Genomic DNA, 14,394 nt, shown 5'->3' on the forward strand with positions numbered 1-14,394 from the left:
TAGTTTTATAAAGCAAGATAAAATTGGATTGCCCAATCAGACGAGAGTCTGTCAAAGTATCATGATCACATGTTCACTACTCCCCCAATCGTCTCTGTGTGGTACATTCCAGAAACACGATATTGTCAACGTAGAGTCATAGAGTCAAATATTTCCTATCAACCTGTACTATGTTATTACACCGACACTGACAGAAGACCTCAACTGGATTGTTGGAGAACAGTTTATCTGTTGTGCTGATCTCAGAACAGCCAGGGCTGTGAGCATCTGCTTGCCAGTCTCAAGTGATTCATTTGTGGCTATCTTGTTGTATCTGGCTCAAACTTCCTCCTTGATCTTAATACTTTTCTGGTGTCCAGTAAGAAAGCATACCTCTCTCCTTTTTTCCGTGATCTTATTCTCCAGTGCTCTACTTCTTCTGGCCACTTTTTTTTTTTTTTTTTTAGCTTTTTTTGTCGAACACCTTACTTTCTATGCCATTAGTTACATGATAAGATACTCCAAATGATGACATTGACATTGGGAACTGTCAGCTATTTAGATATAAACATCCAAATGACCGATTCGAGAGAATTACTTTTGTACCTCAGTATTCATACTGAGAGTGTATGAAATGAAGAAAAGTGAGTTTTCCATCTGAACTTTGTGCTTTTTTTCTCCTGAGAAAGTCCAACGTTTGTATATTCTCCTTTATTTTGCGAGGAAAGAAAAGGATGGGCAAGGATTGTATTTGATGTGAAAATGAATTTCCATGTTTAGAAAATATGTTTCCATGAGAGCGACAAGCTGTTTTTGTGTGTGTAAAAAAGTGTTGATGGATTTTTGATACTTTTAAAATTACTGTTTCCGTCAATTTGTACAAATGATCAATAGTTGAAAAGGACATAAAAAGAAAAAAGACCCACTGTTTTTCAGTTATGCACATTATCTCGTATTTTGAAATTTTCTGTATTATTATTATGCTTCAAAGTATCTTTTATGCAAAATTCTATATGGACTATGGATGAAACAAAAAAAACTGCAGACATCTGATCAGCAGAGCATGAATCACACAAAACATAGCACAGGATTCATCTGTCATATGCAGTGTGGATCACTGTCTACTTTTTCTTTCACCAGGTCCCTTCAGGGGTCACTACAGCAAAATATCTTCCACCTTCTGCCCATGTCATTTGTATCCTCTTTTCTCACACCATCTAATTTCATGTTCCCTTTCACTCCATTAATAAATATTCTCCTCAATCTTCCTGCTTGCCAGTTCCTGCCTCAGAATCCTTTTTGCCAATATCTTTACTACTTACTACAGGAACCCAGTTAAACTTGGGTCTCTGTCATTCACACAAATGTTTTCTGCTCTACTGTAGCTAACCTCGATTCCTCTCCTCTGCAGTGCACAACTCCACTTCTCGAGATTTTCCTCCATGCGTTCTCTGCTCTCGGAACATGTCACAGTGTTATTTGCAAAAATCACATGTGTAAAATTTCTGTTTGAAGTCATCTGCCAGCCTGTCCATCACCACAGCAAACAAGAAGGGGCTCATATGTGATCCCTAATTTGTCAAAACATCACTTTGGTCTCCCTTATCACAGCCACAGAACTCCTCACCACTTTCACCCAACCTGCATACATGTCCTGCCCCAGTCTAAAATATTTCTCACAACATTGATGGTCTCTTCAGGAAATATCAAAGCAGACTGTACCTTGTGAGAAGATTCAGGTCCTCTGGGATGCAGGGGGGTCTCTTAAGGACCTTCTTCAACACTGTAGTGTCATCAAGCATTTTCTTTGGAGTAGTCTACTGGAGCAGCAGTCTTTCAGCGGGTGACAGGAAGAAGATAGAAAAACTGTTGAGGAAGGCTAGCTCCATCCTGTGAACTCAGTGCAAGTGGTGGGAGAGAAGAGGGTGGCTGTAAAGCTATCATTGCTGATGGACAATGCCTCCCATATCCAATGCAACTCTGCAAACCAGCTAATACATTAAAATGTCCACTGTCTTATTTTGGCTTGTATGAACTTTAAATTTGTGCAGAGAAGCTACATGGCCTCCAAATTAACAGAGCTCCTCCTGCTTTCTTATATTTGGTGAAACAAAGTCATCTCACCTTGTGATTGTCTTCAGTGTCGCTAACAATGGGTCAAAAAAAAAACATACACACAGGAAAAAATACGCACAGGAAAAGGAAAAGGCCAGATAAGTGATAGGTGAAGAGAAGAAACAGTAAGAAAATCAGAACCACATTTGCATCCTGTTGAGGTGAGACGGAAGCGGTGGAAGGGGGTGCTAATTCATATTGCTTAAGTGAAGAGCCAGAGCTTGGCGAGTAAGAAAGAGCATACAATGTATATAAATGCCAAACAAAATGAGCAAATCAAGTCTATAGCAAATGATGCATTGAAATTAACATGAGAAAATGAAACAAGGTGAGGGAGAGATCAGGGTTCACTTGACTGCTGACAGGAATCAGTCAATATTAAATGAAAGGTGTGCAAGACAGTAATGAGACCAGTGATAGTCTATGGCTTCGAGCAAAGGAGGGCAAGCGTTTTGACTTGAGGGCCAAAATGGGTTCTGGAATTTAAAAAAGGAGATGAGCAAGGAAAAGGTGTATGAAGTGTTTGTGTGAAGTAATTTACAGTAAATAATATAGACAGAACTGAAGTATGCGGAAAAGCCATCACATGAAATGATTTGGCCTTTTTGCAAAGCATGAATATGAAGATTCAGTAAACACCGGACAAGATGTTGTAATTATTAGTGCCAGCACATACAGTACAAGAGACACTAGTAAATTATAAGCCTGAATTTGGAAGCACATCTGCAGTAGTGCAGCCCAATTGGTCAGGGGAGTTGCATGACCTCAGCCAAACCTCAGCCATGCAGAAAGCATGGTGATACTTGAAAGAAAAACAAAGGTAAACAAAAACATGTGACTGGTGCTGTAAGTGGGTTTGCAGCTGTGAGTCAGCAGGGTGAAGAGCAGGGGACTGGGCACACAGCCCTGAGGGGCTCCTGTGCTGAGTGTGATGCTGCACCAGATGTTGTTGCTCACTCGTACCGCTTGCGGCCTCTCACAGAAGAAGTCCAGCAGCCAGTTGCAGAGGGAGGTGTTGAACCCCAGCTGTAGTTTGGTGATCAGCTGTTGCAAGATTATGATGTCGAACGCTGAACTGAAATTGTTAAAAAGTCTATTCAGCCTATTCAACTTCGTGGTGGAAAATAATCACCTCTTCTGCTCTTCATTCCCTTTCATTTTCCTCATTCATTAGCTCTTCTTATTCTTATAAAGTATTCATGCGTTTTGTTATCACTGTGATGCCTGCATCAGGAAGTACACATATTTGAGGATATTGCTTCCCTGTAACAATCGATTTTTGTTGGCTTCATTAGGATATATGTATATTTTTTGAAATGGAGTTTATACTAGTCACATACTCACACAGTCTTTAACTGTTCAAAACAGCTGATAGGTTATTATTTGTTGTGTTATCTCACCTTGTGATTGTTTTTTTTTTAATATCACGACCAATAAAGTGGAAAAAACACACAGGAAAAGACACAGATGAAGAAAAGAACCAGCAATAGATACAGAACCCCATTTACATCCAAGCAGCATAGAGGGGGATGGAAAATAAATAGCCACATACAGTATGTTAGATGTCCTGTTTGTGAACAGGGGCGATGGTGGAGAGGGGACCGAGAAACCAGTGACTGGAGTTTTTTCATTTCCTTTTCTTCTTATTATTGTGTGATGGCTTTATAGAAAGTGAATAAAACGCCCACCATGATATAACTTCTTAACACTAGTGACCGCAGCAGATACCTCTCTTCATGGGGTTTCTGATCCACAATCAACTCATGAAACCATCTGGAGAAGAACAGCAGACCATGTGAGAAGAATAAAAAAGATAATTTATTTTTCAACAGGTGTAAACTTCAGTTGTTGTAACCATAGAAATGCAAGTTGAACAGTCAACCTTTTACCGAAAACAACCAGAGAAGACCAGCAGACGATGTCAGCACAGGAGTGATGGTTTATTGTATGTTCTGACTCACATGCTCCAATGTATCTGAACATTCAAGAACATCTGCATCTTCATGAGAAATGACAGGAACCATGTCCGTCTCATGTCTTACACTGGAATACAAACACTGATCTGAGGTTTCCTCCGTCAGTCTTCTTGATCCTCTTGCCTTGACAACTGTTAGAGCAGCATATTGGAGGTTCTCTGCTTCTTGGCGATCCTGTTAATTTCACATAAAACAGGATTGTCATACACTCATACATGCCATGACCGATAAATGGAAGTAGATCCTCAACAAATGAAATGTTTTTTTCTTTTTTATCATCACTACTTTGGATAGCATGAGTTGGATATTTTTGCGCTTCTCAGTTGTCAAGTTGTAGTTAAAATAGCAGTAATAAACCTTGAACAAGCCAGTACAGGTAAAGCATAACTGTCATAACTTCCCTTTATAATCTTTGTCCTTTAAAAGTGAAATAATCCATGTTGTTATATTCTGCTTCAAAATATGTGGCCTAAACATTGATAGTAAATCAGCGTACCGCTGCACCAGGGCTGGGGGTGGATGGAGATCTGTCTTGTGAGTCTGGTGATTGAAAAGGAAAAAAAAAAATCACTTTTACAAAATGTATTGAAGTTCATACATTCAAAACAACAGTGAATATATAACTGAAATGAGTTCATAAAATACATCGAAGAAAACCACTTGATTCAAGCAGGGTGTGGTATCTACTGAAGTAATTTTATCAAGATTTTAGCAGCAGATCCTTGAATTCCTGTTCTTCATGGATGACAGATTCGAAAACTGTTCGTGGGCAGATCTGTTCATGATTAGGGGCGTTCGCGGGCTGCTGTTCTACTGTATTGTTTTTTTATTGCACCTCGGGCCTACAAGGATGAATATAAATTCTTGGTCTTTTTATGGCGTTGTGTTATTGGGCCTCCCTATTTTTATTTGTTTTTTCTGATACACTTGCACATCCCAGCCAACAGACTGCTGCAATATCTGTAGTTCCTTTCCAACTATTCTTGACATTCAATTCAATTCAATTCACACAACTCCTCCACCAATAGTTTGTAACTGCATGACTCGTGTATTGAGGAGCAACTTGTGTGGGATGATGGTATGTTTGTTGGGTGTGTGAGGAATTCAGCTGTACTATACCAACGGCCCAAGATGAATTTGCCGTCACAGGATAATAAAAGTTGATATGATCGAATCTGATCTGATCTGTAGCTATGCAGCCCCCGTATGCAACAAACCATGATGCACTGTGTGCTGACAACTTTCTATCAGAAATAGACTCAGCTTTTTCAGCAATTTGAACAACAGTTGCATTCCCGTTGAATCGGATCATGTGGGCCAGCCTTTGCTCCCTATATTCACATATTCATATATTCATCGGTGAAGCTTCGTCAGCCATGACCAAGTCACCAGTCCCACTTTTGTTAGTGACCACCAAAGACAGACAACACCCCACAAGAACTGCAGTTTCACAGAAGCTCTGACCCAATTGTGCAGTCAAATCCCTACACTTGCACATTTTTCCCTCTTCTAACACATTGACTATAAGGACAATGTGGTCACTTCCTACCCAATTTCCGACATCCATGAACAGGTGCCATGATGAAGGGACAACTATTGCTACAAGATGAACAACTCAATGTAAATGTCAGACACATGATATGATGTTCCGAATGGTGTTTTTAATATCGTATGAATAAAAAAAAAAGTCCCTCAGCTTACTCCAACATTTGCAGCTAATAAATCATGACATTGACTGCAGAAATGATGACATTGGCATGTTCTATTCATAACACAATATCTCATTAGGACCATGAACGGTAAACATGAAGTTCAAAAAAAGTATATCCTACCTGTGTGTTGGCAGCTGTTTGCCTTGTAGAGTCTGTATACAGTAAAAGCCAAGAAAAAGACCAGGATGGTGGTGAAGGTCAAACCTCCACACAGCACATGAATCGATACACTGGAGTTCACACCGCCTATCATCGTGAAATAGAAGTTTTGAGCTTTAGTTTCATTTCACCACCCAATTAAACTGATAATTCAAGTCTTCTACTAACCCCGTGAGTCCAGAGCTTTACTGTTTCCAAACAGTATCTGTCCACAAGATGCAACAGCACAGCGGTAGGTTCCAGTGTGAGAGACAGTCAGATTCTGTATCGATAACTGGTAGAAACAGGTGTGTGTTTGGGTCCCAGGTTTTCTCTCACACTGATCCTCCCTGCCTTCGTGAGTGTAAATAATTTCTAGTTGAGATTCCTTTGAGTCTTTGAACCAGTAAACACTGTGTCCTGTATCACAAGTCCCGGATTGGATTGAACATGTCAGAGTCCCAGAGCCTCCTGGCTGGAGGGTCCCAGATGGTGAGTCGAGAAAAGAAAGATTGACGTTCAGACTTGAATCCCTCACACTGACCGTGATGCCGCTCAGAAATTCAAATCCGTTGAGAAAGTTAACCATGCAGAAATAAGTGGCTGAGTCTGAAATTTGTACATTTGAGATTTTTAAATTCTTTTGGTCATTAGAACTGTCAAATCCAAAGCGTTTATTTTTAAATTCATTGTTAAAAAGAGGTAATTTGAATTGTTTATTAAATGTCACCATGAGATTTGGCTTCTGTCCAATAGTTTGTTTATACCAGAAAAACATATATGGATATTTAGACCCTTTATAGAAACATTTCAACACCAAGTCTTCACCCACATTAACAGAAAATTGCTCGAGAAAGGATGATGAAGCTGCAATGTAAGATGAGAAGGAAATGAAGAAAGAAAGCAAATGCAAAGTTCATGCAAAGTTCAAAGTTTTATTACCATAACATATATGGTATTACTTGAAAGAAAAAAAAATGAAAATGAAAATGAAATAAAAATATGATGCTCACCTGTTCTCACCAGCAGCAAACTTGCCACATGAAAAAAGACAGTTGCAGGAGTCATGCTGGTTGAAACCACCACCTTCACTGGAGAGAATCTATGTTTAATCAGTAGTTTTATAATGCAGGACAGAATTTGATCGGCCAATCAGATGAGAGTCTTTGAGAGTCTGTGATCACGTGATCGCTGCTCCCCCAATCGTCTTCGTGCGGTACATTCCAAAAACACGATGTCGTCAAAACGAGTGAAAGTAGAATTTTTCCCGTCAACTTCTACTGTCTAATCACCCTGACAGTGAGAGTTGACCTCAGCTGGACTGTCCGACAAGTTTATTTATTCTGCCGGTCTCAGAACGGCCATGTCTGTTAGCCTCTGCTTTGTAGTCTCTAGACCTTTATCTGGAGACTACTGTGTAATACTGTGTAATATTACTGTGTTGTCATGAGAGGAAGACTCTCAAAAATCTTTCTCATTATTACATCTGAAATGACACAAACTTCATGAGCTCTAGTCATGACCTCATTGTCATAAGGTGTAAGTGGCCAAGGGACTCCTTGCCTGGCATCCAAAAACATTCTGAAGGACAGTGCTTTTGCATATTTGACAGGAGGTTTATGACGCTAAAGGAGAATTTTTGGGGGGGTCTCAAAAGCAGAGGCAGTATAATTAGACCTTGTGTTTTCACTTGGTTCATTCTACTACAACAATATTGTTAAATACACAATGCAGCACAAAGCGGACTCTAGCAAATGTTCTGCTTGTGCCAGTTTCAATTCCTTATGAATGCAGAGTTATGACTGGAAGGGCATGCGAATCAAGTCGATGACTTCCATCCATCCATCAGGAGTCGGGTCGTGGTGGCAGCAGCCGGAGCAGTGAGGCCCAGACCTCCCTCCCCCTGCCATATGGTCCAGCTCCTCTTGGGGGACCCCAGGCCAGCAAGGAGACATAGTCTCTCCCGCTTGTCCTTGGTCTTCCCTGTGGAATATGTTGTCCCCAGAGTCAATGAATTAGTTGCAAGAAAAAATGGAAGTGTAACGATTTGAGCGAGTTAGACAAGGGTAAAATTTCAAAGGAGACATTTAGGTCAGACTCTCCGAAAATGCAGCCCTTGTAGGGTGTTCTTGGTCTGCAACGGTCACTGCCTATAAATGTGGTCCAAGGAAGGAGCAGTGGTGAACTGGCGATACGATGAGCTCAAATTGTTGAGGAAGTTACATTAATTCTGGCTCTGATAGAAAGGTGTCAAAATACACTGCACATCATGGCAAATATGGTTGCATAGCCAGAGACCAGTCAGGATGCCCACGCTGACCCCTGTCCACCCACAAAAAAGCCAACAATGGCCATTTGAGTATTAGATCTGGACAAACAAGTGATGGACAAAGGTATCCTGCTCTGATGAATCATGTTTTCTTTTACATGACATGGAATTCTGGGTCCGCGTTCCTCGCTTACCTGGAGAACACATGGGATCAAGGGTGCGCTGGCAGAAGACGAGTCGGTGAAGTTAGTGTGATACTTCGGGCAGATTCTTGATGGGAAACCATCGGTCCTGCCATCCATGTTGATGGTTCTTTTACATATGTTACATATCTAACAACATAACTCACAACAATGATTTTAAGATGAAGATTCAGCCTCCGAACTCTCAGATATCAGTCATACCGAGCACTTGCAGGATGTGCTGGACAAACGAGAACGATCCATAAAGACCCGTAAATTACACGCCTTAGAAGATCTGCTGCAAAAATCTTGGTTCCCGATGTCACAACAGACCTTGGTTCTTCCTGGCTCTTTAGTGGATACCACTTCATGCTTAAATGATCTCTTTCGATGTAACTTTTATGAATTCTTGTCAATGATTAATTCATTGTTATTATATGAACACTCAGCAAGGTAACGTTTTTCTTTTCAATGAGCAGACTCACGAAGCAAATCTCTGTCCCCCTCCACCCCGGCTACAGAGGTTTGTTGTTTTACTATGCAATGTTTTTACCACATATTTTGAAGCAGGATATAAGCACTGTAAATGATTTATATTCTAAAGAACAAAGATGGTAATGCAAATGAAGCTGTTCTTGCACTGGCTTCCATACATTTCATATCTGACTCATACTATCCAAAGAAGTAATGACATACATAAAATCACATTTCAGTTTTTTTTATGGCAGAAATACATTTTAATATCAGTCATGAACTATATAAATATATGGCAATCCTGTGTTTCATTCGAGCCAAAAAACAGAGAACCTCCACTATGCTGCTCTAACAGTTGTGAAGGCAAGAGGACCAAGAAGACAGAGGGAGGAAACTTCAGATCAGTGTGTGTATTCCAGTGTAAGACATGAGACGGACATGGTTTCAATCATTTTATCATGAAGATGCAGATGTTCTTCAATGTTCAGAGACATGAGAGCATGTCTTTCAGAGCCCACAATAAACCACCACTCCTGTGCCGATAACATCTGCTGGTCTACTCAGGCTGTTTTTAGTAAAGGACTTGACTGCTGATGGTTTCATAAGTTGATTATGCATCACAAACCCCATGAAGAGAAGTAACTGCTGCGGTCACCTCTGTGAAGGTTCAGCGTCATAGATGTTCAAACAGGAAGTTTTTTCACGGTGTGTATTCTATTCACGCCAGAAGAAAAAGAAAGGCAGAGACACTGAAGTCCTCACCCTGGTCAAACTTCTTGATTGCCTCGCTCAAAAAGAGGAAATATATATGGCTTGTTTCTTTTCAACTTCCTTTACCTTAACTATCTTTTAAATGCTACAGGTTTACAGTATCATGTCTCTTTATTTGAAAGAGCAATTATTTGGTGTTGAATGATGCATTGAACATCTAAATTGACAAAGTGAACGAGGTGAAGCAGTGATCCATGTTCATTGGACTTCTGACAGGAAAGACTATTGATAGACCATAGATCAAAATACACTTGCTGATTGACTATAAATACTGAATTTATAAATCTGAATCCCTGAACCTGAAGTTGCAAAGATAAAGCTACAGCTGAAAATAGCCCGGCAGGAAATGTGTCGAGGATTTTACTCATGTTTGCACAAGTGAAATGGACAACAAACAGAAGAACAAGACAAAAATACAGGCTCAAGTCATAGTTGCTTCTTCATTTCAGCGATGTTTATTCTCCGTCCCCCTCTTCTGCTGCCCCTCAACTCAACAGGATGTCATTGTGGTTCTGAAGCTATTGCATTTTCTTCTCTTCATCTCACACCCATCTGGTCTTTTCCTGTGTGTTTTTTCCACTTTATTGTTTGTGACACTGAAACCCACCACAAGATGAGATGACACTGTTACATCAAATCAAAGAAAGCTGGAGGAGCTCTGTGGTGTCGATGGCCACCTCCCTCCTCTGTTAGTTAACACTATTCAATATACAGTGGACATAATAAACGATCAGCTAGTTTACACAATGACAGACTGTATGAACATGTGACTGTTAACAATAACATTTCGTTGCAATTGAGCGTCATTGAAAAAAGTACAGGAAACTAAATATGTTGTACAAGTTCACAAAAATCAATCGCTACAGAGAAGTGATTTTTTTTGATATTTTTTTATATTTGTTTTTCCGAATGCAGGACGTACAGTGACAACATAACACATGAATACTTCACAGCTGAAGGAGAATATTTTAGGGGTCTGCAAAAGCAGAGGCTGTATATTAGGCCTCGTATTTTCACTTGCTTCATTCTGCTACAACAATCTTCCAAAATACACAATGCAGCACAAAAGGGACTTCGGTAAGTGTTCTTACCAGTCTCAAGCCCTGATAAATGCAGAGTTGTGTCGGAAAGGGCATGCAATGGATGAAAATAAAAAAAACAAAATAAGCGAATCAAGTCTATGACTAACCTACCGAAATACCGTGTGAGCCATAGTTAACAACAGCTTCCATCTGTTACATAACCTAAAGAATACTGATTGTAATCTGGCTACTTCAGGTTGTAGATGGGTGAGTAGGAAGTTGTGTCTGCTGGTAGAGCGAGGAGAAGCAAGAGTCTGGATAAGAAGATGGGGAATAGACAGGGGATAGAAAATGAAGGTCTGATGTTCTCTTTGGAAAAATAAATGTGCTACTCCTATCATGCCAGACACACCATTCAAGGTGGCGGTTGTCGTGCAGCACGCCATGGGGATGTGTTGTGTGCTACTGTGTGGGTGGCGAGTCGCTACTGTACAGGGCCAGATACTGTGTATTGTAAAGCCCATAGCATATGGCTTGTGAGCTCGAGTACTCTGACGGTGTTGGGGTTGCTGACTGATGTGTTTATGTTTTCTCCCAGTTTCAGTTAGTGTGGATTTTGTTTCCTTTTGTTCTTCTACCCATAGTTACAGAAGTCATGGAAAGTTCTCCTTATGAGCACTCTGTATTTTATTCCCTTCGTTGATCTGAGTTGCAACCAACCTGCCCCCTTTTCCATATGATTATAACTCAGCACTGCCCTTCTTCAAGCTTTCACAATGAATAGATATACTGAATCCAAATTGCATCTCGCTTTACGTTGCTTTTCTTCCCCCGGTTGAAGCCAGGACATAAGAGGTACAGAAGAGGGAGAATGAATACATTCTGGTAGAAGGATGGCAGGGTTGTAACTGCCAGGAAGGAGGTCTAGAGCAAGACCAGGGAGATCTATGGATGTAGTGACAGAGGACATGAAGTTAGTTGGTGTGTTAGAGAAGTGGATACAAAAAATTGGGTCATTTGGAGACGGTGATTTGTTGTGGAGACCCCTGAAGAGTGTAGCAGAAAGGAAAATAATAAATACAAAATTATTATTTGTCTCCCTGAGCCGGTCCCAAGCTCTGATAAAACAAAGGGCAGCGTCAGGGAGGGCACCCGGCACCAAACGTTTGCCCACACCAAACATGCGAATCAAACCTAATAATCTCATACGGATCAGTCGAGGCCCGGGATAACAACGACTACCATTAGTACTGCTGACCTACAGGGTACCCATGGAAACTGAGCTGCTGTAGGTCAAAGAAGGAGAGGAGGACTTTGTGTTAACAAGCTGCAAGAGAAGAGAAAAGGCAAGAGTCTGACAGATGCCGGCATTGGAGTTGCCAGTCAGGAGGTCTTGAGGAAGACCAAAGAGAAGATTTATGGACGTAGTGAGAGAGGATATGAAGGTAGTTGGTGTGAGAGAGGAGGATACAGGGAATAGGGTTAACCGGAGACGGTTGATTTGCCGTGGCGACCCCTGAAGGGAAAAGCCGAAAGGAGAAGAAGAATATATGTATTTCTCCTCCGTACAATTCAGCCTCTCCTCTCTGACTTTATCTTTAAAATATCCAACATTTGCTGTCCCTCTGAATGACTCTATCATGATCCAATTTGTCCTTGTTACTCCCAAAGAGAACCTCAACATCTTCATCTCTGCTCCCTCCAGCTCTGCTTCCTGCTTCCCGTACAGCGTTGCTGGTCTCACCATTGTCTTGCACACCCTTCATTTCATTTCTGGCTGATACTATTTCATCAAAAATGACCCCACAACTTTTTCTCCACCTGTTTTAACCTGCTTGAATGTGTTTCTTCACCTCTTTTCCACACTCTTTATTGCTCATTGACCTTAGGTTCTAAAAATCCTCCACTTTTTTTATCTCCACTCTTGTTTTAGACTCCTCTCCTTTCCAGGACATACATCCATCTGATCAAGATTTTCTTCTACCTGCTCCCTGCTCTCACTCAGATCACAAAGTTATCTGCAAACACCAAGGTCTGTGGAAATTCCTGTCTAACCTCATCTAACAGCCTCTCCATCATTAATGTAAATAAAAATGGGCTCTGAGCGGATCCCTGATGGAGTCCCATTTACACCATGAACTTCTCTTTTACACGTACCGTACACCTCACCGCTGTCTTACAGCTCTCATGCATGTCATATGAACACGTTCTCACTCCAAATTCGCCACAGCCTGACGAATGGTGAAGACTGAGTAATGTTGAAGATCCGTTAGAATCCACAACCTTATGGGGTCCAAACTTGATACATTAAATGAACCAACTACTCTATTATACACATAAACTATCGTGTACAAGAAACAAGTGTAGTTTATTAGAAACGTCAACAATAGGGCCATTTCATGAAACTTCCCCAAAATCACAATGACACTAAATCGTCCCACCTCAGATGTCAGCAACATCGTGTTTCTGGAATGTATCACACGGACACGATTGGTGGAGCAGTGATCATGTGATTAATGACACTCTCAGAGACTCCTATCTTATTGGCCGATCACATTCTGTCGTGCTTAATAAAACTACACATTAGATGCAGATTCTCTCCAGTGAAGGTGGAGGTTTGACCCAACATGACTCCTGTCTCTGTTGTTTTTCATGTGTCAAGTTTGCTGCTAGTGAGAACAGGTGAGCATCATATCTTTATTTTGTTTTCTTTCAACTTTCAATTATCACCATACATTCTGCACGGCTGAGGTTAATATATGTGTAAATTTAACTTTGCATTTCTTTCTTTTCCATTTCCTCCTCAGCTCATATTACAGCTTCAACGTCGTCTTTACAGTATTTGTCCGTCAATGTTGGCGAAGACTTTATTTTGGAGTGTTTTAATGAAGGGTCTAAACATCTATCAATGTTTTACTGGTATAAACAACCTTTGGGACAAACACCAAACCCTATAACTGAATTTGAAAAAAAGACTAACTGGTTATATATTAACAATGAATGTAAAAATAATAAACGGTTTAGACTTGACATTGATGCTGGCAGATATCACTTAAATATCTTAAATGCACAAATTTCCGACTCAGCTACTTACTTCTGCATGGGGAGCTCAACAAATGCCTTTGAATTTGTGAACAGCATCATGGTCATTGTGAGGGATTCCAGTCCGAACGTCAACCTTTCTGTCCTTGTCTCGCCATCTGGGACCCCCAATCCAAGAGGCTCTGTGCATCGGAAGTGTTCAGTCCAAACTGGGACTTGTGGTACAGGGCACAGTGTTTACTGGTTCAAAGACTCCGAGGAATCTCAACCGGGAATTATCTATACTCAAGAAGTCGGTGAGGATCAGTGTGAGAGCAAACCTGGGAGCCAAACACACACCTGTTTCTACCACTTGTCGAAAGAGAATCCGAGCTCTCACACTGAGACCTATCGTTGTGCTGTTGCATCATGTGGACAGATACTGTTTGGAAAAGGGACAACTCAGGATCCACGAGGTAAGTAGATGAAAATTACAAGTGAGTAGTGATTATTCCAGTCCGCTGAAGAAAATAAAACTGAAATCTCTTGATCTCACTGATCAAATCAGCAGAGGGCAATAACTTCAGGTTCTGGGATTCTGTGTTAAGAGGAGCTTTGACACTCATCACCATCCTGGTTATTGTCCTGAATTCCATTGACTTTATTATGTCCAAGATGAGCAGCTCCTGGTGCAAAGGTAGGAGAGGATGTCACTTTTTTCACTTTTTTACTTCT

The 14,394-nt window shown here is 40.8% G+C and overlaps 2 protein-coding genes across 2 annotated transcripts in view; one reads left to right on the plus strand and one right to left on the minus strand.

Moving 5' to 3' along the window:
- Positions 1-14,394, plus strand: part of LOC147223852 (uncharacterized) — a 92,449-nt gene that overhangs the window by 71,922 nt on the left and 6,133 nt on the right. The gene's annotated exons all lie outside the window — the stretch shown is intronic.
- LOC147223862 (uncharacterized) lies at positions 2,860-6,978 on the minus strand. The gene is made up of 6 exons (XM_086166087.1): positions 6,934-6,978; positions 6,110-6,787; positions 5,903-6,028; positions 4,567-4,610; positions 4,056-4,244; positions 2,860-3,138 (listed from the first exon to the last, which is right to left on the minus strand). Exons 2-6 carry the CDS (start codon positions 6,696-6,698, stop codon positions 2,860-2,862), a joined length of 1,227 nt encoding a protein of 408 aa, XP_086022213.1. The 5' UTR covers positions 6,699-6,787; positions 6,934-6,978.

The sequence above is a fragment of the Fistularia commersonii genome, chromosome 19 (assembly GCF_037954325.1).
Source record: "Fistularia commersonii isolate RoL2024-O1a breed Wild chromosome 19, RoL_Fcom_v1.0, whole genome shotgun sequence".
Classification (NCBI taxonomy): domain Eukaryota; kingdom Metazoa; phylum Chordata; class Actinopteri; order Syngnathiformes; family Fistulariidae; genus Fistularia; species Fistularia commersonii.

Coding starts and splice junctions, on each gene's coding strand:
- LOC147223862 (XM_086166087.1), bottom strand. CDS start 6,698: ATGTTTTTCTGGTATAAACAAACTATTGGACAGAAGCCAAATCTCATG. Junction 6,029..6,109: donor TAAAGCTCTGGACTCACGGG/GTTAGTAGAAGA, acceptor TCACGATGATAG/GCGGTGTGAACTCCAGTGTA. Junction 4,611..5,902: donor AAACAGCTGCCAACACACAG/GTAGGATATACT, acceptor TTCAATCACCAG/ACTCACAAGACAGATCTCCA.